Here is a 21,187-nt window from a genome sequence, read left to right on the forward strand (position 1 = left end):
ATTGCTGTGATAGCCTCCCTTTTGTATCTGCTTGCTTCTACCCTATCCTGCTAGTCTTGCTTCTAAGAACAGCAGCCAGAGTGATTCCTTTCAAATATAAAGTCACCCCTCAACTTGAACCCCCCCAAAAGACTTTCCATTTCACCCAGGTAAAAACAAGTCCTTATCCTGACTTCTGGGGTCCCCCCAGGATCTCTGACCTCACTGACCTCACTTCCTCCTTCGCATGCCATCCCAGCTTCCAGACCTGTTCTTACCTGAGGGTCTAGGAAGTGTCATCTGCAGGTGATCTCACGGCTAGTGCCCCTCCCCCTTCAGCGTCTGGCTCAGCATGCCCCTTCTCGGTGAAGCTTTCCCTGAATCCTGTAAGACCCCTCCCCGCTCTTTGTCTTCCTCTAGTTGTTTTCCACACTCTTCTCAGGTTCTAATCTAGGTTCCTGTTGTTGTTTATCTGTGTCTCTTTCCTGGAATGCGAGCTCCACAGAGTGAGGATTTTTGTCTATTTTGAAACCTGCTGACCCTGCACGGCCTAGAAGTGCCTGCCAGGAAGTCTCTGTTGTGTGAATGTGCTCTGTTTCCACAGCTGAGCATCCTTCACCTGCAGGCCAACCCTGGGGCTAGGGGTGGCGGGGGCATCATGCCAGCACAGCTGAGGGTTCCTTGGGGGCACCTCTGAGGCCACACGGGTGGGATGAACCTGCCTGGCTCCACCACGGCAGGCTGCCCTCCAGAATCAGTAATTGTACCCTTTGATGGAAAACATTGTGGAAAAAAAAAGGCTCTATATAAGAGACAAGAGTCCAAGTTTTCATGCCAAACAGCACTACCAAAGAACTGTTTTGCACTAATCAGTCCTATTCCACATACCAGATCTCAAAAGCATTGTGCAAAATGTCTTAATTGATTTTTATAACATCTCTGGCAGATAGATGAGAAATCAGTCCCTTAATCAAAGAAAGAAAACTCAGTTTTTGTGGTTAAATTGGGCACAAAGATGGGGTGGGGGAGCCTCGGGTTGCCAGGAGTGGAGTTGGGGACTCAAATTTGTTCTCAGGCCAAAGCTTCGAGTCAGGTTCATGTGACTTTGTCAGAGATGTGCTAGGGTGGGGGTGGGGTGGAGGGGGTGGAGGTGGGGGGTTGGAGCCAGAGTGCCTGGTTTTGAATTTCTGGCCTACTGACTCCCAGGTGGGTGACTTAAGCTTTCTGTGCCTCAGTTTCCTCAGCTCTTAAATGGGGCTGAAGGGTATTCTTTTCATGAGGACCACTGTCACTAGATACTGATGAACTGGTTAACGATAAATGTTATTAGTAATAACAAGTGTCACAACAGAGCGACTGGCCACAGCTTCCGACCGCCTGCCTCCTACGTGTGACTACTGTGTGCCCCACTGGCCCCAGCTTCTTGTCCATTAGGACCCACACAAGCCTCGGGCTGGACACATGGAGCTTCCGAAAGTGCTTCCCAATTCAGTCCTGGCCCCACTGGGGTCCGGGCCCTTGAAACCCCACCACAGTGCTGTGCAGACTCTGCTGGGTAGGGCAGACTCTAAATCGGGGTGCTTTTTATGGGCTGGACTTTGTGGGCCATCAGTGTCCCCTTCTCTGGATACACTCCCCCTCTCTAAGCACCAGGATGTGTAAGGCCAATACGGCCCAATTTGAGGTGCCACAAGGGGCCCGCTGAAGCATATATTGGGGACCACAAATGTCCCCACAAATGAGTGCCAGTATAGCTTAACTTAGGCCCCAAAGCCAGACTCCCAGGTTCATAGCCTGGACTGCAACTCTGGAGCTCTGACATGCAGCGCGTGGTGCCTTTGGGTTCTTTCGGCAAAAAGGGGCTAATGACTGTTGCTCCCTCGTAGACTGTTGTAGGGATTAATGAATTCACTTAGATGATACCTCGACACATAGTAAGCACTCAACACATATCCGCTGTTAAGGCTCCTATTGGCCAAGATGAATTATGGCTTTAGAAGTAAGCTCGGCCCCACTCGCGGGCGTGGGCCTCGCGATGCCCTGTTTTGAAGCCCCGGTGCCTCTGCACCACATGCTGACCTCCATGTCCCGCCACATCATGGGATGGCTTCCCCGTCATGAGGCCTCAACTATTTCCTCAGTAAGCAACTTACAGACAAAGTAGCAGGGCCACCACTGTCCCCGTGTCCAGCCCAGAATTCTCCAGGAGCAGGCGCTAGCCATGAGAGGAGACCTGAGAGCAGACATTCGCCTATTGCTTTCATGTGGGCCATTTCCTAAACTCACACTTCCTAGGAGCTTCCCAACCTGTTTGTTTTGTGTTCAAACACCATGGCTGTCACATCTGAAAGCTGCCTCCAGGGAACTAAGCCACAGTGCTGATGCGTGTGACACTCCCTGGGGTGTCTCAGTCCCCTCTGGAAGATTACTGTCCTCGGCAGGGACTGCAGGGGCAGCTACCGGCCAGGCCACCCACCCTGGAGGTGCCCAGGCATCTGGGCATCTCTGACTTGGCGTTAGGAACATGCCCAGGAGGCCATCCCTGTATGTTCGGTGAGACTAAGGCCTCGGCCAAGGCCCTTGTGGCTATGCCGTTGTAAGGATCACTCTGCTCTCCTGTGATGAAGGTCACCCCCCACATGCCAGGCATGCTGGCAGACATTCTGTTTGCAGACATCACAAAGCCTCTGCTCTTCACAGGGCGAGGCTTGGTGCAGCCAGTCTGGTCCAACACAGGCCTTTAAATTTGAGCCACCTAGGCTCTGGGCTTGTGAATATTTCATCTATCCAGCTGCCCAGCCAGGGCTGCCCACACAGGGTCTGGGGCCTGCTTCTGGAGGCCAGGGATCATGGGCTGGGTCTGGGTCTGTGCCCTTCACCCCAAGCAAGATCAATACCCTATCCTGACTTCAAAGGGAAATAGGCACATGAGTGCAGAGCGTTGGGCAGGCCCACACGGTTAGATAAGGCCCTCCCTCCTCCTATGACCATTTAACCCTGGCTTCCCCCTCTTCTCTAAAACCACCACCGCCCAGAGCCACGAATCCACAGCACATCCAGCTGCTGTGACCGTTCCTTCCTCCAGTCTCTGTTCCCCCTTCCCAAGGTTGCTTTTGAACTCCAACTAGGAGGTGGCTGGCAGGTGGGGAGGCAGGGAGGCTGAGAACCTGGGAGGGTGCTGGGAGTCTGCGCGTGAAGAATCCAAAGTGGATTCAGCCTCTGAATGATGGAGAACTGGCTCTGGAGGCCAAGGAGCCCTGCTCAGCCCGTACCTTCACTGTTAACTTAAAGTATGCAAGAAACACATCCAAAGTGGACACACAGTGACATGCCCTCCAATTAGGTGCAGATGATAACCATTTCTCCATCCAGAGGCTGCTGCTGCCTTGAAAGCTACACCACCAGCACTTGGACGGTCTCCCCCCTCACCCGCCCTCTCCCAGCAACCCCTCCTGGCGGTGTGTGCACATCCTTGACTGGCAGTCAGGGGAGGGAGTTGCTCGGTGATGGTGGGGCTGGGAGGTTGAGGCCCCAGGAAACGTGAACAGAACTCTGAACTGTGTAGGGCACAATCAGAACATCTATAGGGCAGACCTTTGCATAGGTTACGGCATACAAGTTGCCTCCAAGTCTCCTTTTAGGTGTGACCACTGTTGTTCTTTCCAAATCCCCACCTTCCTTGTAGCAGACGTCCCCACACCCCCCATGCTGGGGAACATTCCCATTTTCTGCCTCCTCCATTTGAGCTCCAGCAGAAAGTGCTAGCCATCAGCTGTGCACTGTTCTGCAGGATGGGGATTCCGTACATGCCCCACGTCCTCCGTCATCCAGGGTCTATGGGAGGACAGCTGCAGGCATGGTCACAACACAGCAGGATGCCCGATTCAACCCACATGCCACATGTACCTCATTCTCTCCAGGCAGGGACATGGCCCAGGAGACATGACGGCCACTGTCTCCATGGAGATTCTGAGCGTCACTGAGTCCACTTGTCCACTCAGCACCTCCAGCTGTCAGGGGCTAGCTTGGGAACTTTCTTAATGCCCTTGTTTGATCTCTGGTTCTTCTAGGCCCAGCTCTCAACCCACTCCCATTTGTCACATCCGAGCTGGCTGTGGGCAGCCTCCACAGATCCGCTCAGTCCCCCACTGTGCCCCGGGGGCTGAATGATGGCACCCCCACAGGTGGACTGATGAGCCACTGCCTGAAGAGTGCTCAGCCTGGAGCTTCCTGTCAGCACGTCCTTGGCTGTCAGCTTTCTGAGGCCTGTCAGCCGGCTTCCAGAGTGAGAGGCAGTCTGAACACACACACACACACACACACACACACACACACACACACACACACACAGGCACCGTGTGACTCCTGTTTCCAAGCTGTCCTCTCCCTGACTTTGAACCTGCTGTCAAGCGCCAGCACACTTCTAAGCACTGTTGCACAGAGGCAGACTTTGGAAGTTGGGACCAACACTTGGGCTGGATGGGGCTAAACAGAAGAGTCTCTGGAAGTGCATTTATTTGCGTGAGCTGAGATGGGATAGGTGTTTGATGGGCTTTGTGTTTAAGAGGAAAGCATCCCTCCACAGGGGACCCGATCACTCAGGGAGCATGGAGACGCCTTTTCTGTGTGACAGGGGGCTCCTCGGGGCCCTGTTTCCCTGTAGAGCTGAAGGTCACTGGTCCTAAGGGACCAGGGTCATGTGTCTGAAACACCTGTGGCACACGGACATGGAGGGGAACCACACGGAGGATGCAGGTGCAGAGACCCTGGCCTCTGTAACAGCACAAGGTGAAGGCCTTCCGAGAGGGTTCTGCCTCATTGGTCCCACACTCTGCCCTCCCCCTCTGTCACAGGTCACAGTGGCCTCTCCGGAACTGGGTCTCTAGGGGGAGGAAATGGAGACTCCAAAGGGTCCTGGGAGAGCAGGGCATGTGGCCAGCGCCCTGGAATGGGGAGGCCCAAGTCTCCCTGGGCCTCAGTTTCCTTATCTCTGGGACTCGGGGGATGAGGATGGAGACCTGCCAGGTGCCTGGGTCAGCATGTGGCATGTGGCGGGCACTTACTCAGGAGTGGCCCTGTCTGGAGGGCTTGAAAGTTTTTGGGAAGAAAGAGAACCCAGAGTAGCTGCTCACAGGAGACACCTGCCAGCCCGCATCACCCCTTCCGCCACCTGTAGAGGGGTGGGGTCCTTGGGGTCCCATTTCCGTCCCACCTGGATGCGATTTGCAGTCCCGACACATGTACAAACAGTTGTTGCGCCCGAAGCACCTGTCTGCAGACAAAATGCCCATGCCATCTGGAGAGGAATGGCTCTCCAAGGGCCCAGCTTGTGGGCTGCCTGGGGCAGCTCACCCTCCAGGCTCCTGCCCACCTTCCCTGGGCAGATCACAAGTACGTGTGGAGCGGGACGAGGAAAGGGATGGCACCAAGTGGCTGGAATCCTGGCTGAAGGTGGATGTGGGAAACCACGGCTAATTAGCCCCATGTTTTAAAGGGCGACAGTAAGGCCACTTTGTGTGGCAGCTGCCTATGGGGGTGATCCTCAGCTCATCCTCTACCTCAGCCCCCAGGCAACAGAAGCTTCGGGAATCATGGGAGAGTCTGCAGGGGCAAGAACTAAACTGATTTTCCTTCATGTGCCCCTGCTGAGTCCAGCCCAAGTTTGCTGCACATTTGCTCATCCCAGTACCAACTGGGATCCCACTGGGCCAAGGACGGCAGCAGCCTTCCTAAGCAGAGGCCCACACCTGCAGCCCCTAGCACCCTACCGAGCCCTGTGAGAGCTAGAACTCGGGGCTCAGAGCAGACTCACCTTCTACCTAGAACCGGAATGTGTGCCCCTCCATCAGTGGGCAACACCTCCCAGGTCCCCGATTTACTGCAAAGAGCATTTCAATCCCAGTCCTCCGGTTGGCCCTAGGACTCCTTATAGTGTCCAGCCTGGGAGCCTCCGGGACGCATTTGGTGAGGGTTTGTCAGATGGCAGAGTTATAAGGGTGGCTCTGCACGGTCAGGGGGAAGGCTAGCTTTTGGGGAGAGACAGGTTCTATCAGGACAGCAGTGAGTGGAAGGGAGCATGGGTGGGGGCCTTCCAGGCTGAGGGACTGACTGCAGGTCACATGGCCTCTCTTTCCTCTGCCAGCTCAACACCATTGTGGAGTCACAGGGGCAGCCAACCAGATGTGGGTGATAGGATGCGCTCCACCACCTGTCTGGGAACTGCTACAACCACTCTCAACCTTTTCTCTTTATGACCAGTAAAATCAATCGATTGATCGATTGATGGATTGATCCATCCATCCATCATGGTCTTTAGTCCTTTCAGCAAATGTTTATCAAGCACCTACTACATACCAGGCTGAGCATCCACCTCCTGGAAAGCTCCAGGCTTCTCTCTCACTTGTTCCTGCCTTGCTCTCCAGCTGGAACAAAATGCCTCAGGCAACAAGGCCTCTTTCAGAGGCAGCCCTTCCTCGCCTTCCCCTCTTCTGCCTCCTAGGTCTGTTGCTGCCCTGACCCTTCTGCTGCCATCTTTGTTCAGGAGGTTTTGGTCCTTGGGCCTCTGCCCATAACTCAACCGTCCACCATCTTTCCTGCCCAGAGGGAGAGCCTAGGAGGCACTGGGCCCTGGGTCAGGATGGGGTGCCTTCAGCCTTTGAGGCTGGAGGGTTGATGAGTGACAGTAACCATAAGACAGGGACTAACAAGCCAGTGGGTGTTGCTGACACAGAGGAGACCCAAGGTGGGGCATTAGCTGTGGTCTGAGGTCTCCAACTGGCCCCTCGGGTGCCATCTGAAGGCCTGCTTCTGGCAGTCGGCAGCAGCTTGGGCATCCCCTGCTCTGCCCTCCTCTCTAGGGAGAAACACCTCTCTCTGTCTCTCCAAGTCCCTCCTGTCATCAGGGCCAAGCTCTTCAGCAGTGTCCTGCCCGGAGCCACCCTGGTACTGGGGCTCGTGAGTAATCCCAGGCCCAAGTGTGGGCCACATGCTGTTCATGCACTCAGTCCCCATGCACATGTGAGCAGAGCCCTCACGTCCCCCTCTGCTCCCCAGCAGGGCCCACAAGCTGGGCCTGTATAGTGGTGGCGATCAAGGGTTTTGAGGGGCATTGTCACAGAGCCTGAAAACAGATGGCTGGAGAGAAGGAGAGGCCAGAGGCAGAGGCCAAGTTTTTTGTGCTCCAAGTGTACAGCCTTGGGGAGGGCTCTTTTTTCAGAAACACACCGGGTGAGCCTTCTCCACATCTCAGAGCACTAAGGGTTTCCGAGGGCTAAGAGAGCTTACACCTGCCACCCAGGCCACCCCCACACTGAGACCCAGGCATGGCTAGCAGGCCCAGGTGGCACTGGGCTGAGATACACCCCTGCACTGCCCTCCGCTTGCTTCCTGGGCTCTTGCCTGGAGCCTGGGAAGAGGCCTGGGCATCCGAGGAGCCCCTTTGAGATCTGGGCTCTGGGGTGGCTCAGCCGTTCACATCCCCAAGCTTCTCAACACTCCAGTGCTGTGGAGCAAGCGTGCAAATCGGTAATGTGACCTGGAGTTCTTAATTGCATGTTGAAGTCCTTTGAAGTTCCCACAAACGCTTTGCAGAAACCCCGAGATTTATGAGGACAATAGGGCGCTAACCTGGTAAGAAGCTGCCATTAAAATTGTTCTCCTTTTATATCTTTGTAATGAAATTTTTTGTTTCCTCTGCAGCCATTTCTGAGTATTTACTAACATTCAGAGAGCTCTCTGTCGCATGCAAAATTTCAAGTTTCTCTGTAGTGCCTAATGTCAGGCTGGGCTGTGTGACCAGAGCCCCACCTGCAGACCTGCCGGGGATCCTCGCCCTGGGGCATGAGGAGCAGGGATCCAGCCATCTCTTGCCCCTGCCTCTTCCTCCAAGAGGAGGTGGTTGTTTTTTTTTTTTTTTTAAAGCACTAAAGTATCATATTTTAATGAGTTTTCTTTGCAATTTGTATATAATAGATTTTCAATAACAACCTGTAATTAGTTCATTTTCTACCATTCAATTGCTCTGCACTGAGGCCATTGACAGCTTCCAGCTGGGATCTTTAAAAATGGAAAGTGCTTGAAGACTCAGCTCTAGACAATGCTGGAAACTGCAGGCCGATGAGGCAGCTGATAGGAGCAAACGTGGGCAAGAGGCGTCTGGGTTTGAAGCTCCCAAGAGGCAGAAACTGGCAGAGGGCAAGACGGGCCAGCAAACAGCAGTTCTGGCTCAGAGCCAACCCTTCCATGGTGTGATGAGGGACAGATGGCCCCACACCAGAGCCCTGCTATGTGCACAGGGGTCCTCGGTCCACCAGCCCTGCTCCCTAGGGAGGGGCGCTCACTGACCATCCCCCCAGCCCAGCGATTGCGATGGCCTTCACAGCACAGGTGGGGCAGAGGGAGGGGCGAGCATGCCTCAGGTGCGCATGTGCCCACCGAGAAGACGCACCTGGAAGGATGGAGCTCAGGCCCTGGGACGGCTCCTTACATAGCGGCCCTGCTTGCTTTTCTGTCCTGACCATCATCAGTGGGGACAGGAAGGTGAGAGGGGGTTTCCAGGGCCGAGGGCAGCCCTCCAGCTGATCCTCAGGGCCCTCCCCAGGGACGTGCTGGGCCAGCACACCTGCAGGCTCCTGCCAGGCTGGGCGCCGGCTCAAGAGGCCTGCGCAGATCCAAGCCGGGTGGGCTCTGTCCTGTCCCAGCTCCTACTTTGTTTATTTGCTGTCTGGGTGCCAGCCTGCAAGGTCCCAGTGGGCACGGCCTCCTGGTCTTGCTCACAGCTGTGTCGCCTGCCAGGGAGTGGGCTCTGTGCGTGTTTCCTGACCTAGTGCTTTCCTCCTCCTTATCCTCCCCAGTCTCTGCTTCAGAACCCGTCCTCATGCATGGTCTTCCTGCCCTGGCCCGGTGCCTCTGAAATGTTCTGGTCAGCTGGCCTACTCCTTAAATGGACATTGCCCTCCAACTGTGCCTGAGTGGAGACAGTAGGCCTGCACCCCCTGACCCCCATACCACCACCAGCCAGGTGCTGTCCCTCCTTTCCCGGAGCCTGGCCACACCAGCTTCAGGGCAGACTTGCCCTATCTTCCCGCAATGATCCAGGCTTAGTACTGCTACCTTTGATATTTCTGGCACTGACCTGAGTCAGGGAGCTTGGGTGTCCGTGCTCAGTGGTTTTGCTCAAGAGTCCTGGCTTCCTAGTCTACCAGGGCCCAGCTTTGGTGTGGAGGGCATGTCCTCGAGAGACCTGGGTCACCAGTTTTCAGGGGGGCAGGCTCTGTGGGTGTAGTGCCTGCTATTGTGCTGTGGCCTCAGGTGGGAGGTAAGTGGCCCTGGGGGCCCAGCTGGAGCTGCGCTGGTGAGTGTGCTTCAGGTCTCAGGAGCTACACTCTGAGGAAGTACAACCCCACATCGTATGCTGATGAATTATGTCCCAGGGTGCATGCACACAGAGACGGAAGGCCAGTCTCCTGGTGGGAGGGCAGGAGCCACAAGGCCTGTGCCTGGTTCATGCACAGCCGGGGTGTGATGGCGTGGGGGTGGGGACGTGGGCCACAGGCCCTGGCCAAGGCAGCACAGAGCAGGAGCACTTATCTCCAGTTGTCACAGGTAGAGGTAATTAAGCAGCGGGCAGGTAGCCTAACAGCCTCACAGAACACTTATCCTGAGGAGGGCTGAATGGCCAATTAGTGGCCCTAGGAGCAGGATGGGAGCTTTATGGGACAAGTGGCTTTTGTCTTCATTAAGGAGGCATTAGGCCCATGTGGGCATCAGGGCTCACCTCACACTCCGGTCCCTCATCCAGGTGATCACAGATGTCTGGGGCTGCTAGGGAAGCCACAGGGGTGCCCTCGCTGGCTGGGTCCAACCTGGCTGGTGCCCCCCAGCAGGGGTCCTGGCTCCAATGAGGCGCTTCCTCTGCTCCCCAAGAGACATGCAAAGACCTCTGGGACCTTTAATGACAGGTACACTGTGTTTGGACCTCTGGCAAGCAGAGAGGTCTGCTTCATCCCCTCACTAAACTAACATGGGCCAATGGGTTCCTGGGTGCCAGACCCCATGCTAGGCCTGGTAAGTAAAACAGTGGCTGGCATCCTGGGGCCTCTGCACTAATTTGGGGCAGGATAATAATGACACCGTGTGAAAGGGCTGGGAGCGGTGGGGGTGTGGGAAAACACGCAAAAATCTTCACGTCTGTCCCTGATTTACCTGGCTCATGATTACTTAGCACTTAGCACTTACTAGTCCTGAGTACACCTATGTGGTGGTTACTATGCCATTTTACAGATGAGGAACTTGATGCTTAGCTTTAGTTGTGGTAAAGAACTGTTCAAGGTCATGTACCTAGTAAGTGGCAGAATGAGGATTTGAACAAGGTTTGACACTGAACCATCAGGCCACAGACTTGTTCCTGTGTAGAGGTGAACTCAGGGATGTCAGCACCCAGAGGAGGATGTGTGGGGCTCTGCGGAAGGAAGAGAAATCGAGGAAGACTTCCTAGAGGAGGAGAGCATTGAGCTTGGACTTGAAATTTAGGGAAACACGCTGTGGTGACAGTGAGACTCTCCTTACTGGACAATGCCAATGAGTCGTGAAGTACGTTGAAATGCACAAGAAGTTTCTGGAATTAGGCATTTGGGTTGAATCACAGTTCTGCTGTGTGACTGGGGGTTAGCCATATAAGTTCTCTGAGTTTTTGTTTCTGCATCTGTAAAACTGGGTCATAATACACAGTACTGACACATGATTAATGTGAGGTATCGTTTTATAGGACTCGATGTTAAGAGTCCACTATTAACTCAAGTGTGGTTAACAAGCAAAATCATTCTGATGGCACACTGCCTTTGGCTTCAGGGGCACAGAGCACGCTCACAAGGAAGGCTCCTTGGAGACCTCTCTGTACACCTGAGGGAGGAGAAAGCACCCTCACCTCTGCCTCACAGCACCTCCTGTCTCTGGATTTTCACTTCCTGCTTGGCCGCTCCAGTTTAGCTGTTTTACACCCTTGAGTACATGAGGGACCAAGGGCATCGGAGCAGATTTTCTGGACACAGGATTTGCACGTTCTCCGTGAGGCAACCAGTTTCTCCCTTTGGGGTTTAGGGTGTCACGAAAGCAATGATCTGGGCCTCCACCAGCACCAAGGCCCGTGCACAGGTGTTGCTTGCTCTCCAAAGTCAAGAATGAAAGAAAGTTTTGCTCTCTGGAATTTTGGTACTCACTACTGAAAACTCGGGAACCAGACGGAGGGGGACAAAGCGGCATTCTCGCCCTCTGAACCAAGCCTGGATACTTTCCACAGATAAGGAGCCAGATGGGTTTGGGTGTTTAGTCCTAGCACTGTGCCCAGCGCAGGGTGGCTGAAGGGCTGCCTGAGGTGGCGCTTCTGGCTCGGTGTCTGGCCTGCACCAGGCATCTGTCTTTCCAGAGGATAAGGGCGTGGCCATTTTGCAGCAGGGACGGCAGAAACACAGCGGTAAATTCGCCAGGTGACCATCTCCTCTGTTTCACAGAGTTGCCCTGGATACAGAGGCAGTGCAATAATCGGAGGAAACCGCTTCCCTGTCTTGTCTGCCTGGAGCGGAGGGAGGGTGTCCTGCTCCCACACCGGCCCTCCCTGCGGGCCTCCTCCGTGACACGGGGTATCTGTGATCCCAGCACATTAGCATGGGAAGCCCTGCATCCTACCCTGCTCGCGGCTCAAACCCTTTCTTCCCATCCCACACGTCGCCCTCACAGGATCAATTAAAAGGACAAGTATCTTTCTAAAAAGCAGAAGGTGCTTGTAAAGAATTGAAAGCGAGAGAAAAATCCCCATTTAAGCAATATGTTTCCCCCATGATCCCAACCCAAACGCTCAGAAAAGTGCAGAAACATGCATTATTGGAAAGCCTTTTAAATGAGAAACTTTGAGATTAATTTATTGTGATGCATGCACAGGGCCTGTCTTGCTCACCGAGGACCCTGGGGCCTGGGCCTCTGCCTCACAGTGAGGAGTGGTGACTCTGTGGCTGGTGTGGGCGGGGGGTGGGGGGTGGTGCTGGGAGGGTGGAGGGCACGTGCTGAGAGAACATTGTGCCCTTAATTCCGAGATCAGCCTGTGATCTGAAAAGCCAAAAGCCACTTGAGGAGAATGTTCAGGTGATAGATGGAGGAAAAGAGGGAAGCCACCCTTATATTTCATGCCTGTCAGTGTACGGAGATGGGTGACTGGGAGAGTTAGCTCTGTGTGACAGACACAGGAGTGACTCCCATGGCCTCTGCGCTCCTCCCAGGGGAGGGGTCACCTGTTCTGCAGGGAACCCCACCATGAACCAGCTCAGCTAAGCATGGCAGTCACCAGCCTTGGGGTTCCTGGCAGTGCCCTTGGCCAGCTGCGAACAGTGGCACACACCGGCCCAGCGTGAGCTAAGCCAGCTGCGTGAGAAGACATGATTTAGGAGACCGCCCCCCACAACCCACCACCCAACCCAACACCAAAAACTTAATACAACCCACTTCTCAGGCAAAAGTCTTCTAGACCCATCCTTTAATGGAGCGACCAAGTCTTGCCAGGAGGCACCCCACAGATCCCATCCTGCTTCATACCCAGGGACCCTGGCAGAAAGGAAAATATAATTTCAAAGTCGCAACCCATGACAGCCCATCAGCTCCAGTTGTTAAATCCAAAATGCTGTTGCTGAAATGTTTGAGATATTGCTTTCTGAGGTTTAGTAGGATTTCTTTAATGTCTATTGATTTTTGGGTAATAAGTTGTACCTATGTCTCATTTGAATTACCTATTTAACATTCACTGAACCATAAATTCATTCCCACAGCTCTGGGAATTTCACGTTGAATCCCCGTGACTTTGAAAAACCATTGGTGCCGCATGCTCTGAGTGGCCGCGTGTCAGCCCTTTATGGCTGGGTTAACTCATTTTGTGGCTTCCTTAATGGCTGTGAGTTTACATTTTATTGCATATCTATTTTTTGGGCTGGGCTGTGATGAATGGTTTGGCTGCCTGGTTCAAAACAAGTCCAAGGCGACAGCAGAATCTAATTTGCTTTAAAAATGATGATTATAAAGCTTTTCAAATAATAATCCAGGAATGAAGGAAACACATACCACATTGCTCCGCATGAGACGTTTGGCTAGAGGTGAAGTGACAACGTGCCTCCTTTTCCATGGGTAGCTCATGTTTATAATGGCCTTCATTAGGGAGACCGGGGAGGCCTTCTTTTTCATCAAGGGCAATGGGGATGCTTGCATCTCCTCAAGAGTAAAGCCAATAGTTTGCTCTTTGGCCCCGATTGATTTGCAGAAACAGAACTCAAGGATAGGCTTCTGTGGCACCAGGTGCCAGGATGGTCCTAAGCAGTGCCATCCTCGGCTTCATGAGGTCATCATGGGCCATCTCAGTAGTGATGCCTGGTGCATCCGTCAAGCCCTTGAAGTCCAGCCGTGGGCCCTGGCTCTATGCACTGACATTTTCCTGCCTAGCACCTTTTGCAGAGGGGCCCGAGAGCAGAAAGCACTGCTGGGAATGTCTCAGAGCCCAGAACACTGGATGCTGCTTTCCTGACATGCAGGGCTGCCCTCCCTGTCATCTGCCCCGACATGCCCTCTTTTCTTGTTCATGTTTTATGGGATGAGAATCACCAAGGACCCCTGTGTGGGTAAGGTGGAGAGAATATTGCAGGAGGGGACGCTGAGGACAGGAGGGAGGGTCTTGTCCCGTGACATGCAGGTCAGTGCTTAACAGTTGGCTCTCCAGAGGAAAAAAGTGCCCCCCACTTTTGTAGCATTTGTGTGGTAGGAATTTCTGTGGTGTAAATCCTCCCACCATGGCTGATTTAAAGCTACCAGTTCTCTAAGTACAAGGTTCCTGCAAATCTAGTCATTGGTCTAGTCATGAGCTAGGTCTAGGGAGTTTCTGATATTGCTACACATTCTAAGATGTAGAGATTTATTTCAAGGCATAAATTACTCTATCCACAAGATGAATGCCTCCCACAGCAGGTTAAGCCTACCAGTCATTCACACCTTATTATGAACTACTGTTCGTCGATAGGAGTTTCAGAGGTGGGCAGGCAGGGGGAGGATGGGCACCTGGTCACAGTACATCAGGCAGAGCCGTGGAACGGGGGGCTGGACTTTGAGCGTCGGCAGCAGGGATACTATGAAAGGCAGCCCTCCCTGCCCCCGCCCCTGTGTCAAGCTCATGGACTTTCTGCAGGGAAGAGTCCTACTCGTTTCTCTCCTCATGTCATACAAGTACCTCCTCTCTCCACCACAAGAGCCCTTCTGTCAGTGATTCACGAGGACTGCTTCTCAGGCCTTGTGAATGTTTGCACTAACAGCCCCAAATGTCAACATGAAGCAGGAATATTTTTCTGAAAAGTGAAACTCCAGGTAGAAGGTGGGGCTCGGGGGAGAGGACGCGAGGATCTGTGGGTGTGAGTACTCAGTGCACCCGGCGGGGGGGGGGGGTCTCACACCTTTTCCCAAATTCCAGAGTGTGCTGGTAGGAGCAGTGAGTGTGCAGGTCATGTCCAAGGGTGCCTCACACAGGATGCACATATCACCTGCTTTACGCAGAGGCTGTTACTGCCATAAAGGGGCTTCATCTCTTTGGGGCCAAGAGTGTTCCCTCCTGTCTCAAGTTTGGAGTCAGCACCGCCCTCCCCTCTCCTCCCGGCTGAACTCTGTGAGCTCTCTACTGAAGGCCCTTCCTCCTGCCAGCCAAGCTTCCAGAAACCTCCTGCAGGATCTGCAACCGGGGGAAAACCTGAAAAGCTGTTCCCTCCATGCACAGACTCCCTCCGGTGTCTGGCAGTGCCCTCCCAGTGACACTTAAATCACAGTCCTGGGTTCCTTCAATGATAACAGCAAGAGACTTTATCCAAAAGGAGCAGAGCGAGCGCTCCCTCTCCCCACCCAAGCTCCTTTACCCTATTCTTAAAGCCCAGGCTCATTGCAAGACAAATTCAACTGATCTCATGTATGAAAGAAACCACCGCTGGAGACAACCGACGACAGACACCAGAGCCCTGCAACCCGGAGGCACGGGCCCGCCTGGGGACACAAGCCTGTTCGCGCACACCCCGCATGGGGCTGACTTACGGAAAGCTGTGTAGAGCTCGTGGAGGGTCAGGGAGCCATCGCTGTTGTAGTCATCAAATCGGAGGAGGTCACCCGGCGAGCACCCAAGGAAGCCGTCCTCCAGGTCCTGCTCCTTCAGCACGGGCTGTGGGTGAGGAAAGGGATGAGGCCAGAGCAGGGACTGAGTGCAGGGCTGTAGGCATGGCTGGAGAATGGCTCGGGCCAGGAGGGGCTGTGGTCACTGCCTGAGGTGGGGGGTAAGGACTCCAGTGGGCCATGGGGGGCACCCAAAGCTCTGTGGTTTTGTCTTGCCTGACCCTCTCATTCTATAGATGAGAAAGCTGAGGCTCAGAGAGGGCAGGGACTCTCCCAGGGTCACACAGTGGTTGGGGCAGGGTCAGGATGAGCATTGGGGTGTGTTTTCTCCTGATCTGGGCGGACAGAGCCCAGACAGTCTCAGTTGGGAAGGGGCTTTGAGGGTCCTGGACTACCCCTTCATGCTATAGATGGGGAAACAGGGATAAGAAGGCACCTGATCAGAGAACCTCAGTAAAGAAACAGTGGCTGAGCTCAGCAGAGGCCCCGGCTCCTAGTTTCAGAGAGGTGGAAGGTCACTGCTCCATCAGTGCGTGCCTGCCTGACCCCTGCACCCCAAAAGCCCTCACCGATCTCGGCGCAGCACCTCTAGTCACAGCATCGTCCTCCCAGAAGGGGCAGCTGCCATTCTACTGACTTGGCCTGAGCTCTATGCCTCTACCCGCCTCGTTCTGCCAGGGGCACAAATGTCTACTCCTGGGATTCTTGCATGGCGCTACGGATGGGCCTTTATGAACTTTTCTCTGGGCCAGCCAGATGCCAAAAGGTGACTCAGGGTGAAAATCCCAGGCACCCTCACTCAGCTGGACCGAGATACTGGAGTTTCTGGGACTAAAGTCTTGCAAGGAAAATGTTGAGAATGAAATCTCGGAAAAAAAGAAGTGACTTCATTTTATTTTGTGGGGAGAGGAGGGCAGAGACATTTTCTCTTTAACAATTTCAGCTTGGCCTGATGTGCTAAAGGCAATTTAATGTGATAATGTTAAAAAAAAATGACCCTTCACCTAGCAAGTGAGTGTTCAATAAAAGGTAGATCAACCATAACGCCAGAAATCAATCTTCCGAAGATGGAAATTTCCCCTTGTCTATTTCTGCATTGGAAATTGATTAACTTTTCATGGGACTGACAAGTTTTTCCCTGACACCTTTGATTCAGTGTCAAGGAAAGGCCCACGTTAGCTGGGCTCTGCTTGCACTTTTATGAAATGGACTTTAAATACATTAACTTTTAAAGAGGAAATCCTAGTCCAATTACCATGCATGTTAATGGCTTCAGGTGCCTAAGAGCACGTGCCTGCCAGGTTAGAGCAACATGCCCAGGAAGGTTCTGTTTACTTGTCAGCACCTGGGAGCCACGTGGGGCTGGGGCAGCAAGAGCTCATAAGTGCTTCTGTCTGAGACAAGCCAAATCCACCTGTTCCCGGTGCTGAACAGCCTGTAGCGTGGGGAACTGCCAGATGGTTGTTCTTGCGAGGTACCTGTAACTGACAGGACCTGGGCTTTTCCCAGAGTGGCTTGGGTCATCTGCGGGTGGCTGGCCCTGCTCCTTGGAGGTCTTAGCCATAGCTGGGAGCTGAGTACTCGTGGAGGGGGTCACGTGATGGCTGCCAGGGCTGGGATGGTGTGTGCCCGGGAGGCCGTGGGCAGCAAGCCTCCTGGGGGGCAGGCTCTGGATCGACTGGCACGTGTTGCCCAGGGCTGGATGGGCACAGCAGGGTCTGGCATATGCCTGAGGCTCTGTGCTTCCCAGTGTCCTCTCTGCAAGCAGCCTCTGGACTGGCTGGAGTAGACGGCCTTGAGAAGGGGATCCTGCGTGGCAGAGCCTCCAGGTGACTGCTCTGTATTTGGGTTTTGTGGGCACTTGCTGGCCTCACAGACCTTAGGAGGACAAGGTGGAGCCCTCTTGTGGGAGCCATTCTCCCCCAGGGAGACCCTTGTGCTGTGAGATGAGCAGGTGTGCACGCACCAGCCCACCTGGGGCCTTTTGTTTTGGTTTTTTTTGAGAGAGAGGGCACAAGTAAGTGAAGGAAAGAGGGAAAGAGACAATCCCATAAGGGGCAGAGAGAGAGAAGAAAGCAGGGCTCATACTCACCTGATGAGGGACTCGAACTCACAAACCGTGAGATGATGACCTGAGCTGAAGTCAGATGCTTAACTGACCGGGCCATGCAGCCATCCCTGCCCAGCTGGGTTTTGCCCGAGCTCCATCCTGTTCTCGACAGTGAACACAACTCAGGCAAGTTGCCTGGTTTCTTGGAGCCTTGGTTTCCTCATCTAAAAATATCTGTGAAGTGAGGGTAAAGGAGTACCCCCTCCTACAGCAGAGGATGGCCGAAAGGTTTAAGGGAGACATAATAATAACACAGACAATGATGATGGCAAGGGTGTTGAGCACTATCACCCACCAAGAGGGTACCATGTACCAGGCACCATGCTGAACACTTCACATGCCCTAGCTCCTTTCACCCACCTGCCCGCCCTGGGATGGTCACAGACAAGAAACGGAAGGCCAGAGAGCCGAGGTCTTCTCCTAAGAACCACCAGCTAGTAGATACTGGAGGTGGGGCTTGAACTCAGGAAGCTTGAGCAGCATGTCTGAGTTCCTAGCTACTATACAACACAGGAAGGGACTCTCATGTGTTTCTTATGTCATTAGTCAAGGGCCTTGCTTAGTGCCATGCACACGGTGGATGCTCGGTAAATGCTAGGGCCGCCCAGCCTTTCCTAGTGACCTGGCTACAGCTTTGATAAGGTCACTGTGCCAGGTGAAGGATGTCTTCGAAGTGGCATCGAAGGTGGGGGCTCATCTACATTGTCTCTCCTCTGGGTGGGCACTCTGTGGGCTCTGAGGAAGAGTTGGCCCCACCCCACTAGCCCTCCTGGCGGGGCCGAGCTCGCCCTCCTTGCATATCTCTGCACCTGGCCGGGCAGGCTCCAGGCCCTTGGAGGGAGACCAGCAGAGCAGGAGCAGGAATGCAGGCTCTTCTCTGACCTACCTGGCCCACCCGGCCACCACCAGCACCCTAGAGGCCCTCTCTGCAGGGGACAGGGGCTGGTGCCCTGAGTTACTCCTTCACTTTCTGCTGCAGACTGTAACTGCCCGGCACCACCTCAGAGCTGGAGAAAGGGACACCTGTGCTCGGCTTGCGGAGGGAGGCAAACCACAGGGCCCAGTCTAAGCGTCTGCTCAAGTGCAAGAGCGCAGTTTACAGGTGGATACAGGGCTTCCTCAAAGCAAAGCAGCCTGGGCCCTAAAGGGGGCAAGGTCCTGGGGTGCCCAAGTGGCTCAGCCTGTTAAGCATCTGACTCTTTAATTTTGGCTCAGGTCACAATCTCACAGTTCCAGGGATCAAGCCCTGTGTTGGGCTTTGCACTGACAGTGTGAAGCCTGCTTGGGATTCTCTCTCTCCCTTTCTCTCTGCCCCTCTCCCACTGTCTCTCTCACTCAAAATAAACTAGTAGATTAAAAATTAAAAGCCATTGTTATCCTGTTTAAAAAAAACCAAAAAGAGCCCCCAAGGTGCTTCGCGGAAGCAAGACCTACTTCCTTTCAACATTCCTGCTAAGCAGAGTAGAGGTTTTAAGGAAGAGAAGATTTACTTTCTGATGAAAACATCCGACACTAGCCCCTCTGAAGTGTGTATTCTGCCGGCTAGCTGAGAGCGCCTGTAAATATTGGCTGAAGGAGGCGGGTGGGAAGAGGGCACTGAGATCTTCCCAGAGGCCCTGAACGTGAGCTCTCTGACTTACAGGGGAGAAGCTGCTCCTGCAGGAGAGAGACCTCTCCCGTTAGAGAAACAGTTAGAAACGACTGTGCTCGCGTGGATCTTGTGGTTCTCTTGATCTACGCACAGCACAGGAAACCGGGCTCCTCGGTGATTCGGGGTTGCGCGCACGGGGTACCCACCTGAGCCAGCTCCGAGCTGCTGAGGTGGCCGTCACCGTCTGCATCCAAGTCCGTAAATAGAGATTCCACCAGGAGGCGCTTCTGGGACGCAGGGTCTTGCCGGCTGTCACCTCCTGGGACTGGCCGCCGGCGGGTCTGGAGCGCCAGCAGGACACTCTTCAGGCGGCCATAGTCAGCCATGGTGCACGGGTCACCTGGAGGAGAGCATGAGGTCAGTGCAGCCAGGCTCCTCCCTTGGTCTCGAGAGAATGTTGTCCCTCCCACTCATAGGAGGCCTTGGGCATCTAGCACGGGCAGTGCGGGCCACACCTGGTGTAGATGGGACCTGTCTGTCCATCCGCCTGCCAATCCATCCCATCAATATATGGGTTCAGGGAAGCACTGAATCTGTTTCACAGGATACACGCGCTAGGAGGGGCCAGTGTGCTCACCCCACAAATATTTACTGAACAACTACCATAGGCCAGACACGGAGCAACTCTGCCAGATACACTGGGGAAGTTCATCCAGGTGAATTCCCAGCGGCAGCCCCATAGCAGACTTAGGAACACCGGCCCCAATCCTATTTTGTAATAGCTCGTCTTTGCCTTAATCCTACCTTAAAGGCTGCTTTTGAATACTTGGCCTCATAGATTAGGGAATTTTAGTTAAGAGGACTAATAAGCCCTGCTTAAGTTAATTAGGTACATCCCCAGAGCTGGATTACTTCAAAACAAACACGTGTACACAAGTCTATGACCAAGAAACAAAATGGAGTTTGAAGAAATGAAAACCGAAGCACACAGCCCATGACTCTTGGGTCCCTTATCTCAGGCGTACTTGCTGAACAGCCTCAGAACCATGCGGTGTTTTGGCAGATGAGGCCCCTGATGCCCTGTGACATGAAGTAGTTTATCCTGTTGGGGACAGGCCCCCTGGGGCGAACACCACACAGGCCTCGGCCCAGAGCTGAGGCTGTGGGGCAGTTAGGGGAGCAGGATAGCTCCACTAGCTCCACCCCCACCTCCCGGGGAGGGAGCGTTTTGGCCCTTGGCTTGGCTAAGTCCCGGGGAAGGGACGTGGGTCCTCACTGTCCACCCCATCAAAGGCCAATGCCTGCTGCTTGGAAGGGACTGTTGGGCCTGGGGCTCTTCCCCTCAATTCCAGGGCCAGGTGAGGGCCCCAGGTAACAGCTCAGGGCTGGAGAGTCAATATCAAGCCGTGTTGGGGAGCACTGGCTCTGGAGTCCCCTGATGCTGAGTCCTGGGTTTGCCGCTGTGCCTTGTGATTTCATCTGTGAGGTGGGGAGAACAGTGCCTTCCACGTGGGGCTGTTACAAAGATTAAATGAGATGCACACATAAAGAGCTCAGCACTGGCACCGTATAAAGGCTCATAAAATGGTAGCTGCTGTCCCTTCCTCATTACTAGGGCCACATTTGCTGAAGAGCAACAAAGAAGGAAGCTACTTGGTGGGGAAAGACTCGCGGGGAAGTCTGTCTGTCTCCCTCCCTCCCTCGCTAGACAAGCCTGGATGGTCCAACCACTTTTTCTTGTGCTTGTTTGTGTTTCTAGATTTTCCTCTAATTTGGGGTCAATTGATTCTCGTCAGAAACAGATGCCTGTTACCATTTTCTCCTGCATGTTTATTTAGAAAAAAATCAATTGCTGTGTTCAATATAATCAAATTTATTTGCTCCCGGGAGTCTCCATGCTCTGATGAGTATGGCTCTCCCAACCCCTAACCTGGCTAGTACCTCTCTCTGGTCTGGGAGGATATCCATCCCTGGGAGCTTTCAGGGCTCCCAACTGGGAAACCAGATTCTCCAGTTCCAAGAAGTCATGGCGTTGAAATCAGTGGCCTTGTCCCACTACAGAATCACTCCTGTCCTGGGGAAGATGTGGGAGCCTGCTGGGTTCTTCTTCTTTTTGGGCCTGGATAAAAGTTTGTTTTGGGCAAACTTCTTCCCCCAGCAGCCCCCAGCAGCGTAGGATGGAGCAGAAGTCAGGACACAGGACACGAGCAGTGTGGATGGGAAGGAGGCCGCTGTGTGGACGGTCTGCAGGGACCACGCACAGCAGGGCCACCTGAGGGGTGGGCCAGGCTAAGCAGGATGGACGGAGCGGCGGCGGGGGGGGGGGGGGGGGG

The 21,187-nt window shown here is 54.0% G+C and overlaps 1 protein-coding gene across 1 annotated transcript in view; it reads right to left on the reverse strand.

Moving 5' to 3' along the window:
• The window catches only part of FSTL4 (follistatin like 4), a 526,907-nt gene that overhangs the window by 107,260 nt on the left and 398,460 nt on the right, over window positions 1–21,187 (reverse strand). The window contains exons 6-7 of the mRNA XM_029941169.1: window positions 19,061–19,254; window positions 15,079–15,202 (exon numbers count right to left, since the gene is read on the reverse strand). Of these exons, the coding sequence (XP_029797029.1) occupies window positions 15,079–15,202; window positions 19,061–19,254 (318 nt within the window). The remainder of the gene's footprint in view (window positions 1–15,078; window positions 15,203–19,060; window positions 19,255–21,187) is intronic.

The sequence above is a fragment of the Suricata suricatta genome, chromosome 6 (genome assembly GCF_006229205.1).
Source record: "Suricata suricatta isolate VVHF042 chromosome 6, meerkat_22Aug2017_6uvM2_HiC, whole genome shotgun sequence".
Taxonomy (NCBI): Eukaryota; Metazoa; Chordata; class Mammalia; order Carnivora; family Herpestidae; genus Suricata; species Suricata suricatta.